At 29.1% G+C, this 15,479-nt stretch overlaps 4 protein-coding genes across 11 annotated transcripts; 2 read left to right on the top strand and 2 right to left on the bottom strand.

The window, feature by feature from the left end:
• The first annotated feature begins 1,108 nt into the window (after positions 1-1,108).
• Sicily (NADH dehydrogenase (ubiquinone) complex I, assembly factor 6 homolog sicily) lies at positions 1,109-2,871 on the top strand. 3 transcript variants are annotated; one of them, XM_078178532.1, is made up of 5 exons: positions 1,109-1,464; positions 1,726-1,948; positions 2,046-2,247; positions 2,356-2,441; positions 2,557-2,871. In XM_078178532.1, the coding sequence occupies exons 1-5, from the start codon at positions 1,352-1,354 to the stop codon at positions 2,734-2,736; spliced, it is 804 nt and encodes a 267-aa protein (XP_078034658.1). In that variant the 5' UTR covers positions 1,109-1,351; the 3' UTR covers positions 2,737-2,871. The 3 variants fall into 3 exon arrangements, with proteins under 3 accessions (XP_078034658.1, XP_078034657.1, XP_078034656.1); XM_078178531.1 differs by having other exon boundaries at positions 1,109-1,326; positions 2,046-2,441; XM_078178530.1 differs by having other exon boundaries at positions 2,046-2,441.
• Positions 2,872-3,118: 247 nt separating this feature from the next.
• On the bottom strand, positions 3,119-6,666 carry Rabex-5 (Rabaptin-5-associated exchange factor for Rab5). Of its 2 annotated transcripts, none has more exons than XM_078178529.1 (10): positions 6,500-6,666; positions 5,913-6,181; positions 5,453-5,568; positions 5,097-5,354; positions 4,892-5,021; positions 4,732-4,829; positions 4,403-4,659; positions 4,187-4,318; positions 3,867-4,112; positions 3,119-3,533 (listed from the first exon to the last, which is right to left on the bottom strand). In XM_078178529.1, exons 2-10 carry the CDS (start codon positions 6,089-6,091, stop codon positions 3,141-3,143), a joined length of 1,809 nt encoding a protein of 602 aa, XP_078034655.1. In that variant the 5' UTR covers positions 6,092-6,181; positions 6,500-6,666; the 3' UTR covers positions 3,119-3,140. The 2 variants fall into 2 exon arrangements, with proteins under 2 accessions (XP_078034655.1, XP_078034654.1); XM_078178528.1 differs by having other exon boundaries at positions 5,913-6,170.
• Uqcc1 (Ubiquinol-cytochrome c reductase complex assembly factor 1) lies at positions 6,666-8,922 on the top strand. Of its 5 annotated transcripts, none has more exons than XM_078178535.1 (6): positions 6,666-6,692; positions 7,219-7,422; positions 7,884-7,956; positions 8,069-8,235; positions 8,322-8,516; positions 8,590-8,922. In XM_078178535.1, the coding sequence occupies exons 1-6, from the start codon at positions 6,678-6,680 to the stop codon at positions 8,671-8,673; spliced, it is 738 nt and encodes a 245-aa protein (XP_078034661.1). In that variant the 5' UTR covers positions 6,666-6,677; the 3' UTR covers positions 8,674-8,922. The 5 variants fall into 5 exon arrangements, with proteins under 5 accessions (XP_078034661.1, XP_078034659.1, XP_078034660.1 ...); XM_078178533.1 differs by lacking the exon at positions 6,666-6,692 and adding an exon at positions 6,776-6,976 and having other exon boundaries at positions 7,207-7,422; XM_078178534.1 differs by lacking the exon at positions 6,666-6,692 and adding an exon at positions 6,778-6,976.
• Positions 8,116-15,177, bottom strand: LOC144468802 (sphingomyelin phosphodiesterase 1). The gene is made up of 8 exons (XM_078178526.1): positions 15,044-15,177; positions 12,247-12,557; positions 11,780-12,163; positions 10,615-10,787; positions 9,843-10,043; positions 9,323-9,668; positions 9,032-9,222; positions 8,116-8,940 (listed from the first exon to the last, which is right to left on the bottom strand). The coding sequence occupies exons 1-8, from the start codon at positions 15,114-15,116 to the stop codon at positions 8,787-8,789; spliced, it is 1,833 nt and encodes a 610-aa protein (XP_078034652.1). The 5' UTR covers positions 15,117-15,177; the 3' UTR covers positions 8,116-8,786.
• Between the last annotated feature and the right edge of the window lie 302 nt (positions 15,178-15,479).

Raw genomic sequence — 15,479 nt, 5'->3', positions numbered from 1 at the left:
CTTTTTACGCTCTATAAGAATATGAAACAAATATATGATTATGTTAAAACAGAAATCATGATTTTGAAATTTTAAAAATTGATTTTGAGAAAAGTTTCTCTTTTAGCGTTATATTAGAGATAATACAGTATAGTATAATCCCACATTAAGTATGATAACTTATTAACATATTAACAACTTTTAATTGTTCGGATCCATACCAATACAATCATAATCTTACTCAGATCCTGTGAATTTGTCATAATATTTCCCGAAGACATGTTTATCTCAAAGTACATTGAACAGCTTTTGCAAATATACTGGATGCAACAGACTTCATTCCTTTAAAAGTTGGAGATTCGTTACAAATAGAATTTCACGTCACGTGCCTCGGATGGCGCGCCAATCGATTTTTTGTAATTTTGAATTCTACATACTCGAGCGAAGCTGGATGCACACGTACGTATGGGATACGGATGGACAATTTCTTCAACTCTTACTTCCCTGTGAAGAAGTCATGATCGTCAGCAATTATCAGTTGCTTTACGATGGAACAAAGGACAATAAGGAATATCAGGGATACCAGTAATTGTTGCCATGATCCGTTCTCCAGCTCATTTGTTTTCACGCAAGTCTTGGATAGTTTTGCAAGTTCTGCATGTCACTGTATTTCATGTTACAAGTTCTACTTGCATTTTATAGGTAAATTAATACATTTGTCATCTATCAATGAAGTACTCACGCAAGTTTTATTGTTTTATTATCTTGTGTAAATTACAGTATAATTATGGAAAATAACGTACGGTTCAAAGCTTCCAGTTACAGTAAGGACGAACTTAACACAGCAAATCATCAAGATAAGAGTTTGTATTTAATTTTATATTATTCGAAACTGTCATAAGTACAGAAACGTATGATTTTAAGATATAGAAGGAACTACTACTAGAACATTAGTCGTCGGTGTGACTGATCTTGCTTGTGTTATACTGATATCGTGCTCTCTTGCTCATTCGCCATTTCCTCTCTTTGTCTAAAACTGTGAGGGCAGCACTCAGCTGTGGAACGTCAACCAATTAGAGAAATGCAGTTTTTGTACCATACCTAAAATTTGCATACCTTAATACTGTACCTTAGGTTTTGCACGATTTTTCTATCTCTTGTAGCTTTCGCAAACGTTTCAACTATTTTACTGCTCATTCAATCCACGGTAAATCCTGTCTTAGCAATGTGTCGTCAGCGAATCAAAGCAAAGCAATTTTTACCCTTATTCTCGCTACCGGAGCATACTGTGGCCGCAAAGTCTTCAAAGGGTTAGATATCACCGTCTGTATTAGTATATATGTTAAGGTGAATAAACATTGAAAAGTTCAGTATGAACGGAAGAATTTTGTTAAATGTTGGCGGAAATGCATTCTTACACATTTCAAAATATTCCCATGTAGTTGCGAAACAAACACCAGCCGAATATTGTTTCGAATTAGTTAGGTACATAATGACAAGTCATAACAAATGAGTAAAATTTCTCGACTGCTACTTGTTTTCGAAGTAATGTAACTTTTACAAAATGTGCTCTTAATTATTTTCTTGTATTTGCAATTGTATAAATTAATATAACAGTTTAGTAAAAGTATTTAGTATAATATTTAAATCTCCAGAGAAAATAGATTTTTAATAAATTATTAAATGTTCTTAAAATAAAAATGGTATTGAGTATTAGTATTCCACTATCGTTCAAATATTTTGCAGAAAGTATGATTATGAAAATTTTCTATGCACGTTATCATTATCAGCTGAAACTAGATCAGCAGCATTTGCAATTCGTGCATTTAATGTGGAAGTGGCACAAGTACAAGATCAAACAAGGGACAGTAAAATAGGAGAAATGAGATTAAAATTTTGGTCAGATGCCGTGAATAATACATTTAAGGGAAATCCACCAAGAAGTCCTGTTATGTTGGAATTAGCTAGGGTATGATTTTGCAATGCATTGTATCTATCATATTTTGTTATGTTGTATTATAAATATAGTGTTATTATTATGGTATTTATAATGAGAATATTTACAGATTCTACGAAAGCATTCTCTTTCAAAACATTATTTCAAACGTCTAATAGATGCTCGTTTAGAATTTCTAAAGAATTGTTCATTTCTTGACATAAATGCGTTAGAAAAATATGCTGAGTATAGTACTTCTTCTATTTATTATCTAATGTTGGAAGCACATGGTATTAATGATATTAATGCAGATCATGCTGCTAGTCATATGGGTAAAGCACATGGAGTGATTAATTCACTTCGGTCAATACCTTATAATGCCAAAAATAGAATGAACATTCTACCACAAGATATTTTAATGAAACATGGTGTTTCCACAGAAGCTGTATTTCAGGGTCAAATCAATCAAGACTTGCAAAATGTAATATATGATGTTGCTTGTTGTGGAAAACAGCATTTAGACATGGTAAATATTTTATTAAATGTGATCCTAATACGTTTAAGTAATCAAAACGTTCATAAAATGAAACTTTTATATATTACTATATGAACTCTAATTTTGAATATTGTACTATTTACAGGCAATATCCCTTAAAAAGAAACTGCAAAAAAATATAGGTTTAATCTTCTTACCAATAGTATCTCTAGAGCAGTATTTAGATGAATTAAAAAGAACAGATTTCAATGTATATGACAAAAGATTGCAGAGAAGAAATAGTTTACTACCTATACGTATATTTTGGAATAAATTGTTCCTTTAAAACTCGTTTGTAAATATATACAACATAATAATTAGAAAAACTGTTGTAAATTATTGAAATGTATATCTAAAAATAACGAAATGATCATTTGTTATAGGGAGATAAGTGTGCATTCAATGTCCCATTGATAAGTAGAAGTTCAATTATTTATTTGTACATAGATAATTAAGTATTTTCAATAAATACATAAAATAAACTGTTATAGAATACACAAGCGTATTGGTTGAAATTATTCTAATACATGATAATCAATAAATTAGGAGTACCAATAATTTCTCTCAAATTTATATTTTAAATTGTTTAATGTTATTTACATTAGAACTATAGCGTTTCACTAATATGTCTGCAAAGATTACATATGAAAGTACATTTTTTAAAGTCGCACTTCACTTTCATAATGTGTTTTATACATTATGAAAATAGTTCGAAAAATTTTCGGAATCTGTTTCTGCAGAATTAAAGGATAAGTCCCCAGTACTGCATGGAATTGTAGGTATATTTGTACCCTGTATAGTGAATCCATGATAATCTTCCTTTTCTGGTTCTGCTGTAGAAGCTAAATGTAAATGACTAGGGACTAATAAATCATTCGAAGTTTTCTCTTGTTGGACATCAAAATCGCATTGTGCGTCTAAGCTTATAAGACTAGTTTCATCTTCTGCCTTGCTGACATCAAAGCTATCATCACCCATGAAAGAAGGAAAATCGAAAGTAGGAGATGGTGTTACACAATCGTCCATTAAAGAAATTTTCATATCATTTTGTTGGGTGGCATTATTAACTGCAGTAGAACAAACCTGAAAAAAATTCTTAATATTAATTTCTTAGTAATAAGTAAAACAGATAATCTAATAAAACATAATTGATTTTGAATCAGTTATGAATTATAATACTTGAAAGAGTAATCAAATTTGCTTTGTAAAAAGATCAAATTCATTTTGCTTTTTCAAAATAGCACACAATACACTTTTAATTTCGTAATAGTGTATGTGATATTAAGAGGTGTTCATTGATTTCCAATAGTATGGTCTTTAAATGACCATGAAATCAAATTTAAATACATATTATAAAATGAAAAATAAACAGTACAATCTAAAAATGGCATAGTGTAATTATAAATAATGATTTACTTGTGGAATAATTGGAGGTGGTAACTGATAACTTTCTATATCTTCGCAGTCCAAATTAGTTGGTAATCGTTGACTATGTGTAATCAGTAATGGATTTCTTTCCAAAACTGTATTTACTTCGGACTCAACTTCTTCTTGAAATCGCAACATTCTTTCCTTCAGATCCAATGTTTCATTCATCATTTCTGTTGTTTTAGCTTTCATTTCATCAAGAAGTGTTATATCTTCGCACATTAAGTGTAAGCTCTATAAAGAATTAAGCTATATTACAAAAAGGGAAACTTGTTAAGAACAATACAATTTAAACATATAATATGTACTTCACATATCATTAGAGCTGACTCCCAAGTGTTAGCGGGTACTCGTTCTCCGGACATGTAAGCATTAAAATCTTTCTCGTCCATATTTAATAATGAAGCTGTTAAATTTTCAATAAATGATACAGCGCAGCACTGTAAATAATATTTTCTTTCAGTTTATACTTCTTATATAAATTTGTAATTAATAAAAGGTAAATAATAAGTATTTTATTGTACCAGATTTGTAAAGTAATATCCACCTTCCCCAGTCATCAATCTACTTGCATTACAAAATCTAGTAATAAAATTAATATTGCTTTTAAGACGTGCGGGATTAGCTTTTAGAACTATGAAAATCAGTGCAGGAAGGAAGTCATCAGCTGATGCAGGTCCACCAACAGATTGTTGTAACATTAAAAATATATTTCTACAACAATAAATAATGCAGGACAGTTTTTCTTGTGGAGCTTTAGCAGAATCCATGTTTAATAAATCTATAACAATAGAAAAGTTTATGTAAAAGAATTTTCCGAAATTTAAATTAACTAAATCCTTCATATGCAAACCTGTAATTGAATTGTAAACAAGTTCTCTAACTTCTGCACTGGTTTCATGTATCCTGCATTCTAAATTTTTTCCACTGACCCAATTCAACTGCCGGATTCTGTAAGCGTATGTTATTTTAATGTAAGTTAGTCTTTACTACAAGTTTTATATAAGATTAACCTTTTTTGTATTGCTAAATCCTTTTCTTCATCATTCGTAAAGGGAGGACAAAAGAGAATTCTGTAGAGTAAAGTCATAGTATATCTCTCAACATAATCCAGCAATTTTTCTTTAATTTCTGGTGTTATATCTAAAATATATTGAAATAATTAATGCGATTAGTTTATAAATACATAACAAATTTGTAAAAAACTTCTTAAAATACCTGCATATTTGGCATTACTTTCTAAACGCTTGGCAAATACTTGATAAAAGTTTTGTATGATCTCTGAAAGTTCCTCTATTCTCTTTACATCCTTATTCTGAAGTACATCAATTATAAAGGAATGCATACATTTTCTAACATCTCTTTCTACTGGTGTTTTAGCAATCACAGTTATTAGTTCTCGATTTTCTGCTTTTACTTTTTCCAGATCTGCATTGTCTTTTGTTAGGTCATACAATAACTCTTGATATCCCTGTGCTTCTTACAGAAAGTTATATCTTAGATTAAATTATTCATTCTATCAATTTAAAAGGAAAATGGATAAAACAAAAATGAAAAGATAAATATGTATATACCTTTTGTAACTGTTTTACGAAAAGATATGTTTAATAATTTATATTTCTTTTCCTGTTGTACTTTCTTCTCTTCATATTTTTGTTGAGCATTAGTTATACTCCGATTCATAGACTGGCTGCAATATAAATGTTAAATATGGATGTGTTCAATTTAAACGACTACATGTAGTTATTTATTTATTGGAACATATATACTTATCAAATGATTTATACAGAGATAGTCATTGTTAATACTTTGACATATAAGCGAAGTCAATTGAATTAAATAACATCTCATATGTTAATGTTGGTGTTAGATTATACATACCAGAAACAGGTAAATAAGAAGACTAAATAAAATTTACTACCAAGCAATATAGAAGTGATAAGCTACGATATGAAAGTATTGCATTTGAGATTTAATTTTTTAAGTTATTGAAAATGTTAATTTCTATAGTTATAATTGATATAATAAACATACTTATCATGGCCTTGTCCATAAGCATTAGACTCTGTTTGAGATCTTTGTTTTTGTAGATGCTCTCGATGACATTTACTACAATAACCTTCCCATTCGGCATTCCCATAAAATCCACAACCAGTTTTGCACTTAAGATCTGCTTCATCAATTCTTAAGGAGGGAGTTTTTGTTGAATACATTGTGACACCACTTCTTTTACAGTTTTACAATTATTTCTTTAATACATTGCACGATTTATATGTACGAACCACTGCTCATCTGTAACATCACTATTTAACTTAGTTACATATTGCGGTGAATCATGAATAAATGTCAAAACCATGCATATGTGTATTGTTGCCAACTGAATTCTAATGATAAAAAAGATATCAATAGAACAAACGGTATACATACATACTTGGAAACTTCATTAGAAATTGCATTTTAAGTAATATAAAATCTATTTTTATAATAGTTACTTGTTTAGAGGATTCATTCATATGTTTTAAAAACGTATATCGAACGAAAAGGTTTTATTTCAACTGATAATTCAGAACTGTCATCATTACACATTCTTATGGTTTATTTGAAATAAGATATGTATTTACATTTGTCAACTTCTTTTCCATTGATATTTTCATCAAAGTATTTTTCACTAGTTTTTACATTTTACAAAGCCGGAATTTGTAGCAAAACCTTCAATAATAAAATGTTCAAATTTCAGATGCGAAGATGTTACGCCACATAGATAAGTTCTGTCATAGATAGGACAGAACAGCTATATATATGATGGATAAAAACGTATGTATATGTCCTATTCTTGTGCGGATGTGTCGCACCAGACACATCTTATTGTGTTGTGGGTTGCGCGTACGCAAATGCCCTCTCGTGTGAAATTTGAGAAACTGTGCAAGCTTACATGTGTAGTTTGCAATTCGAAAAAAGAAAGGTTATGGTTCTCTATTTGAAAAGTAAATAAATTTGAAAAGTAAATAAACTTGAAAATTTTAACAATTAATTAAATACCTTCATTGGTTATACGAAGTATAGAAATGTATTGTACACGGATGTTAACTCTTCGAAAGGTGTGATTAATTAAAATAAAAGTATTTTAACATAACCTAAAGTTACACATTATATGCTTCATTTGAATATCAGCTATCCTTGATGTTGGAAAAGAATCATTAAATATGCATTAACTTTGTTTACCACGATAAGTTCTAATATAACATAGTTAGTTTTTATTATTTTACTATTATATCTTGATGATTTATGAATTATTTGTTCATAACGGCATGTAATACATATTTTGAAGCATTTTTTGCAGAAAAAATTATTTTCTTGTACAACAAGGTATATTATGGACCACCAATGTAACGTTACAAGTAGTATAGATTTTTTAACGAGGCCTCAACGTCGTCAGTTTTTTAAAAATGCTGATAAAACTGCTACATCTACAAATGAAGCTGAGGTACAAGGAGGACCCCAGGGAATTAAGAAGTTTTTGCTCGACAGGGGTTTCAACAAGTATGTAAGTACATTTAATAATAACTATTTCATTTAATGTATGAGAGTTATATACATCAATATTTATCACATATATATATATTTGCATATAATATTTCACAAGTAACAATACAATCAAGAAACTAAAGATTACTCCTTAATAATGATTTTATCATTAAAATGTCTACACATATAGCAATTAAAAATACACAGTAATATGTTTTAGAAACTGATGTAATGATGTGATGAGATGTTTACGAAACTGAATACATTTTTATAGGAAATGTAATCTTCATTTTTTATGACAAATACTGTTTATATTATAACATTTTATAATATTCTATTTATAGTATTGGTTTATTTGTATATGCTACTAAAAATCACTAAACTCAATGCTTGTTTATGTAAAGATTTAATTTAGTTTTTATGTTTGTATCGTTGCTTGTGACATACATTGCATATTTATTAAGTTTGTATGTGTTTCAGAGATTAATGGCATTAGGTTATATCCACTATGGAAATATAGTTGACAAACTCAATTATTCAGCATTTTATGAAGGTACAGCACATTTATAATATTGAAAGTGTTTCTTAATGTTTTATTGAGTTGAAATAATTTAATTAAATTTACAAACTCTAATTTTGTGGTATTATCTTGTTTAACTTTTTAGATTTTAAGATGCCAGACACATTCTTCTCTTGGTTTTTGATCACAGAATTGCATGTTTGGATGTTAATGGTACGTTATATGGGTGAAGGAAAGGATGGTAAAATTGTTAGACATAATCTGGTAGAAGCCATGTGGAAAGATGTTGATGGTAGGATAAATAAACTCGGTGTAAGTATATAATAATTCATGTATCACTTACATTTAATGGTGATCCGAGTTCAATATTGTATAATTGTTACAAATTTCTTTATCAGTATATTAGTCCAAAAGTTAAAAAACAGCAAGTGATTCAGCTATTAGCACAATTCAATACTGCTCTGCTTGAATATGATGAAGGAATTTCATCAGATGATAAAGGATTAGCTGGTTCAATTTGGAGAATATTTTTTGTTTGTGAGTGTAACAATCCAGAGAAGGTTGAACAAGTTCTAAGTTATGTGAGAAAACAGGTAAATGAATTTATTTTAAGAATAAAAGAATGTACAAATAATTTTATAACTGATTTATCTTTCCTATATTTAGCTTAGCATATTAGATAAAATACCGTCGCAACAAATTCTTTATAATAAAAAGATGGACTGGATTGACTTGAGAGGTGTAAGGTAGAATTCGATCTTTTTGTAAATAGACTTGTAAATATTAGTTGAAATTCATATAATAAACATATTTTATGATCAAATATTATATTTTATTTGATTAACAATTAACATGTTTTGTATTTATTTTTCTAGTGAATAGTTATCGTTATTTAAAGTATTACTGCAGAGTTGATTTGCATTTCCAGTATTCACAATTGCTCGACACAGATATTGTTTCTTACAGTCTAGATTGCAATTCCCTTGCAATGAAGGCTTAGCTTGTTTAAAAAAATTGCTACAACAAACAATTATTAAAATTTTTACATTAATCAAATTACAGTTTCATATTATTTTAAGTAATAATATGTTACATAATATTATCTTACATGTAATATTTGTTGATAAGTGTTTCATTATTTATTGCTGCATGCAGCCAATTGTGTATTGATTTAGCTGACAGATCTGGAAGACCATACTCTGTTTTAAAGGAATATGATTTAAACCATGTTGGGTTTTTATAAGGATCCTTATTTGCAGAACCAAGATCATACATCCAATTCTGGTAATCACTCACTGCCTATAAGAATTATTTTAAATGTATTTCATTTTGAAACATTTGACACATCTTCTATTAATACGGTTGTAACTTTCACTATCTTAAACAAAAAGTGACTTACATAATTACTAGCATTTATATTATAAACTTTGTAATTTGGATTCAATTTCGAGTAACTAGTTATACTACCACCATTCCAAGCAATGTTTTGTGGTAAAGGACTTGAGTTGTAAAATATTTTCATTTCATCATTATGGGTATGACCATTGAATTGTGCTTTAATTAAGTGAGAAAATCTATTAATTATCTTTAGATATTCTCGTTCCCATGTTTTTAAACATGAATTGCTGTTAGCAGGAATGTGAGACAAGATATGTACAAATTCTTGTTTCTTTTCTGCATTAAGAAGTGTATCTGAAAGCCATTGTAACTGGTTGTCTGGATCCTTTGGGGTGTACCAGAGCCACCTTTAAATAGAAAATATTTCAATAAATTACGAAATTGTTTGTTACACTTTTTTTTGTACTAAAATTGTAATAAATAAAATACTTGATGGAAGAACAAAATCTACCAATTAATATAATAAAATATTCATTAAATATTTACGAAATTAGTTTAAAGAGATGAAATTTTCAACATACCAATTATAGCAGTAGCAAACATTGGAATTTAAAACTATTACTCTAAATCCCTTTGTTGGAGAAACAGTATAATATCCACCTTGTAGGATTGTAGAACGTGTCGATTCTGGTAACCAACCATAACCAATCCATAAATCAGCTACTAATTTATATAACCAATTTGTGGTTACATTATCTAATGTTACGCTTTTTGGCGCAAATCTACAAAAACCGCAATATAATTCATGTTAGTGTTTTGATTTTTAAATATGATAGTAAAATATATACTATGTCAAGTAACACTAATACTTTTAGTGTTTTTTTAGGAAGAAAGATAATTACAGATTTGAGGCTCTTATAATCAGATATAATACATTTATAAAATACAGTCTAATTGTTCAATAAATAAGAGATTTAGAACTGTCAAGGAGGAATTTATACTTATCAGGTGGTCAGTTACAGCATATGTGAATAAGTAATACGGATAAGTTAGAATGAATTCTAAGTTCTCATTTAAAATAAAAATTTTAAAGGGCTCTCGTTAACGAGCGGTACTATACATTGATCCCAATTTTTGGACAAGTCAGACTATACGTACTATACGTAATAAAAGTTCGCTGTTATCGTGTATTTATCCAAACTATTTGCAAATATTTAGATTATAAGACATCGTATAATACTCCATTATAGTTAATTGAAATGTGTAATATTCTTTCAAAAATCTATTAACTTATGCATAGTATAATAGATATTTTTTTTGCATTATTCTAAATATTTGTATTAGTAAGCTTACTGATTCAAAGGATGTGGTTCATGATTTCCAAGTATTGGATATACTGGAATTTTTCCAAACATTTCATGAATTTTATTATAAATTTTTGTAAGACTGTTTGTATTTCCTTCTTTTGAAGTTTCCCACACTCCATGATCTATTACATCGCCGGTAAAGTATACATACTTTATATCCTGTAAATCACAATGGATTCCTTTGAACATTTAATTTATATTTTCTAATATAATTTATTATTATTGTATTATTAAATAAACTATAGTGGGACACCCTCTCTGTCTTTATTTTGTATGATTTCTATTTTAAATAGCAGAACGTACGGCGAGAAAACTTTCTTGGAAGTCCATTACTTTAGTATTCTATCGGTCCCTGATATGAATATTTTAATCTTAGCTTTCCTAGCCAGGAGATAGACTCGATTTAAATTTTTTATGTATTGTATGTATAACGTATATCGTATTTCTTATTTATATCTTAATTGAAGAAATTTTTTCTTGAACATTTTATTTCAATAAATTATTTACGAGGCTCAATAAATATCAGATCGTATGGTAATACTTCATGGTTTTAATTCGTTAATTGTTTCTCTGTAGAATAATTACAAGATTAATATTAAGAATGGTTTTTAATGCTCCATTTTTTCTTTTAAATTCACAAAAAAAACATATTATATTGAATTTGATATCTTTCTGTTGTTATTTTTTTAACTTTATGACGTCAATTACATAATAAATGGAAACAATTAACGTCTGGAAAATCGCACTTTGCTCCCGGCAATGTTATACATATATTCAATGTGAACGTAGTTTGGCAAACATTTTGCGAAATAAAAACTTGCAAGTACAGCCTGTTTTTATAAAACTTACGGAATTGTCATATCAGTATTTTATAATACAAAAATATAAATATCTTACTACAATGATAACAAATTTGGCATGAAATAATTTGTTCACTCTCGCTTATAATTATATTGTACACTACAGAAAAACATAGAAGTAGGATGATTTGAAATAATGCAAATTTTCATTTTTATAATATGAGCAATCATCATTTCTTATTCATCATGGAGGATTAAATGTTTTCATGAAAATCATTGCAATGAAAAACTGTATTATTAAGCTTAATCTCGATTGTATTAATATTCTTTAAAGTGATCTTACTGACGTACATGATGCGTATTTTTTATATGAGTTAAAGCGTCAATGACAGCTTGCCAGGGTGTGTCGCAGGAATCATAGTCTCCCCAATATCCAGCAAGTGATGCTCCTGTATTTGTTTGATTTTGTCCTTTGCGACAACAAAGTGGTTCTCCACATCGTGAATTACCACCTGGCTCGTAATTTGGATCGTAATGAAAGTCCGTAATTTGCAATACTTTTAATTGCTCATTTGTCTTGAACGCATCGAATGGTTTCGCAGAATTGTTGTCGATGTTAATGCTCCAGTCAAATTCAGAATTAATTAGAGGACATGATTTAGACTCTAAGATAACGCCGCAAATTGTATCAGCTGTCAAATTCGGTCTCGAATCTATTATGTATATAACAGTAGGCTAGGAAAAATACGTTATAATCATTAATAATTATATAATATGTGAATGTATTTCAATGGTTGTCTCAATAGAAGAAATTTTACCATATTCAATTCGATAACTCCTTTACAAACTGGCTCTTTTTGTATATTCAGTAATACGCACAGCTTGACTATACGGTTCTTTATTTCTTCTCCTGACATTCCCTTTCTACGAAAGTCGATAAATGTTTTCACTATAGATCGACATACTGTGCAAATAGCGTTACTTGGCCCTGCCTTGTAACTTCGCCAATTATCATTTTGTATCTCTGTCGGAATACGCAAATGTTGTACCATGTGTGTGAACGCCGCTGTTTCATGATCCGTGTTTGCCCAAAGTGAAATTTCGTAAGAAAACGAAGTTGCACTTACATCTGTGTATCAACAAAGTGAATCGCACATTTTGTATAACTGCTTCTAATAAATTATGTCGAGGATTACATAGTTCATTGCGTATCGTGTTATTGCAACAATATTGTTCTTTTAATTATAGTTATAGAATGAATTTTATTAAGTATCTGGCTAAAGAATTGAGGAGATCGATTTATTGTATTATAACATTACCAAAATTGATATAATCTAATTATTTAAATGTCTGCAAATTAATATTATCTTTTAATAGGATTTTTAAGGCAATTAAATCATTTTAGAGACTCAACTGTAGGGACACACAAGGGCATCCTAAATGTCCTCTTTACTAAACTAACATGGAAATCAGATTATCCCGGCCAAAGTGATGTATAAATACAAACATCGAATAATTAAACTTTAAATATTTTAGAAATCATAAGAAACTTTCCATTATATTATAAGAAAAGGTCAGGATCATGTTATCTTTACAGGTGAAGAATTGTTTCATTAATTTACGGATGTACTACAAAAATGCAGTAGTGATGAAAGAATGGAGATTGAAATATATTTATCTAAAGTCATATAATTCTTAAAAACTATGTCGAGCTAGTTAATTAAAAGACGCGTGCACACAATTATATTACGAGCTCGCACAAATACGAAAAAAGCCATGAAAAATGATAAAGAATTCTTAAGTATCTGTGCAACTTAACTTCTATAGCAATAATGATATCACTAAAACTTTTTTTATTGCTAATTTGAAAAAATGCGACAGTCAAGTTTCGTTCTTTACTCTGAAGATATGATTTCTTTCTGTTGACGCATGTGTTAGCATGTTTGTGCTTCGAGATGTAACGTGTAATTATAAAACAGTCGAAGTTACGAAACAGTTCAAACAAATCTGGCTTGACAAAAAGTATATGTGCCGATAATAGTCTCGATTGTGTACTCAAGTGCTGTAAGGTACATTTTTGACGGCCAGACTTTTAATGTAAAACATCTTTAATCTCTCTATGCATACATTAGCAGTTATAGAAAGACGATGAATTTGAATTTCAGATATATCATTAATATGTAACTGTAATTATTCAGTTCTTTTTATTTCCGAATCTACAGGTGTATATTTAATCCTTTAATCTCAAATATAGGACTGCAAAATGTAAGCAAGACACTAGATGTGAGATACCGTTTTGGACAAGCTTTGCATTTACTAATTTCGCGTATTTTACTATTACTAACGCTAACTCTAACGCTACCTGTTCCCAAATGAACTTTTGTTAATTTCTATGTACAGTACAAAAAAAAGGAATTGTACACATCGCCTTTACATAAATCAATAACATTAAAAAAGTTCTTTTATTACATAATACTATAACAGAATTTTGATATACCACACACAATATGTTTAGAGATAATGGTCCATTCGCATACACGAATAGGTACACTGTAAGAACAGATATTGCCCATACCATTTAAATGTTCTGACTATCATACTTCAACAAACGGGATATCAGTGTCTCGTGGAAAGAGCATTACTGCATGAATCCGACAACCTTGTGGATAGTGGGTACTATATTATCGTGGTCCCATTTTTGAATATTATCCGTAAACAGATAATAAAGCAATTAAAATTCCAATGCGTGTATCTTGAGTAATTACAGCATGAGATTTCAGTAGACAAATGTAACCACTCAACAACTTTGTAATTAGTCGATCTCTTATTAATAAAAGTCAATATATTTTCGTAATACAAGTGGCAAATAGTACTTGAAGTTTAGTAATACGTATCAAAACAATTATTAAATCGCTTTTAAAGATCAATTAACGCATCGTTTAATCAAAGCTTTCGGCAAATGAATTGTGGAAATGAAAGTACACATACACTCATTGAACACACCTTCACTAAAGAAGACTAATATTAATTTCAAAGGATTTCGCCATATTTTTAGCATTGCTCAATAGGACAACTGAACAAATGTAATTTACGCAAATAAGAAATATAATACTACATATTGCTGTGTAATATCACTCATCTGCAATTTTCGTATAAAAGTGCTATCTATTATGCTATGGCAGGATGTATTTATATAATAATGTATGTCTAATTTTGCAGATTGTCATCAACTTCAATCTAGCCAGGGGAGTCAATTAAGATTGTATTTAATCGTCATTATCTTCAATCTCAACAAGTTTCTTAAATGGTTACCTTTTATACTTTAAACTTTTATATATTAAGTATAATTTTTTTATACTTTTATATTTTAAAGAAAAATAATTTATATCTTTATAAACAAAAAAAGAAGAAGCTCGTATTAATTTGTAACATTTTATAAATTTTTAAAAATATTTGTGCATTAGCTAAGACAAAAGAATATTCATGTATGTGAAGTACATTGAAATATAACATCTAAGAAGCTAATCAAATACTTATAATGAATACAGTTGAGAATGCAATTTGAGTAGTTTAAAAAATATATTGAAAATTATTTAATGTAATCATTTACTTTACCTTTTATACGCTGAATAGAAGAACTGTTGACGGCTACAAAGAGCGCAAAGAGTATTAATTTTGTTAACCACATCTTTAGTTCACTTCACGGTTGAACCGCGGGTTCTGCAGCAGCCCAGGTAGTTCCGTCGGCTTCTTATTACTTTATCTTGTCTAAACGGTTACTGATAACATTCAGAATTGATATACCGATGGATGTATCAATTGCCAGAGATATAGATTACTATAAAAACTTACGATTTAGACAATCGTCGTTCGAAGTGAAAGCAACTTTAGATAGCAATTACACATGCGTTTGATCGATTGTAAAACTTCAATTATAGAAAACTGTTTATTTACTGTTTATTTTATTTATATTCTTTAATAAGAAAGAAAGTAGTTCTAACTATTTGATTTAACACTGATTTTAATGAAGGAGTCGACAAACAAACACTAA

The sequence above is a fragment of the Augochlora pura genome, chromosome 4 (assembly GCF_028453695.1).
Source record: "Augochlora pura isolate Apur16 chromosome 4, APUR_v2.2.1, whole genome shotgun sequence".
Taxonomy (NCBI): Eukaryota; Metazoa; Arthropoda; class Insecta; order Hymenoptera; family Halictidae; genus Augochlora; species Augochlora pura.
The sequence above is the reverse complement of the archived record's forward strand: the minus strand, read 5'-3'. Positions and strand labels throughout refer to the sequence as shown.

Coding starts and splice junctions, on each gene's coding strand:
- Sicily (XM_078178530.1), top strand. CDS start 1,352: ATGAACGGAAGAATTTTGTTAAATGTTGGCGGAAATGCATTCTTACAC. Junction 1,465..1,725: donor TATTGTTTCGAATTAGTTAG/GTACATAATGAC, acceptor AATATTTTGCAG/AAAGTATGATTATGAAAATT. Junction 1,949..2,045: donor TTATGTTGGAATTAGCTAGG/GTATGATTTTGC, acceptor GAATATTTACAG/ATTCTACGAAAGCATTCTCT.
- Rabex-5 (XM_078178529.1), bottom strand. CDS start 6,091: ATGTATTCAACAAAAACTCCCTCCTTAAGAATTGATGAAGCAGATCTT. Junction 5,022..5,096: donor AAGTAATGCCAAATATGCAG/GTATTTTAAGAA, acceptor AATATATTTTAG/ATATAACACCAGAAATTAAA. Junction 4,319..4,402: donor GATATTACTTTACAAATCTG/GTACAATAAAAT, acceptor TATTATTTACAG/TGCTGCGCTGTATCATTTAT.
- Uqcc1 (XM_078178533.1), top strand. CDS start 6,944: ATGTATTGTACACGGATGTTAACTCTTCGAAAG. Junction 8,236..8,321: donor GTAGGATAAATAAACTCGGT/GTAAGTATATAA, acceptor TTTCTTTATCAG/TATATTAGTCCAAAAGTTAA. Junction 8,517..8,589: donor TAAGTTATGTGAGAAAACAG/GTAAATGAATTT, acceptor TCCTATATTTAG/CTTAGCATATTAGATAAAAT.
- LOC144468802 (XM_078178526.1), bottom strand. CDS start 15,116: ATGTGGTTAACAAAATTAATACTCTTTGCGCTCTTTGTAGCCGTCAAC. Junction 12,558..15,043: donor TTCTATTCAGCGTATAAAAG/GTAAAGTAAATG, acceptor GTTGATACACAG/ATGTAAGTGCAACTTCGTTT. Junction 10,788..11,779: donor ATATAAAAAATACGCATCAT/GTACGTCAGTAA, acceptor TGTGATTTACAG/GATATAAAGTATGTATACTT.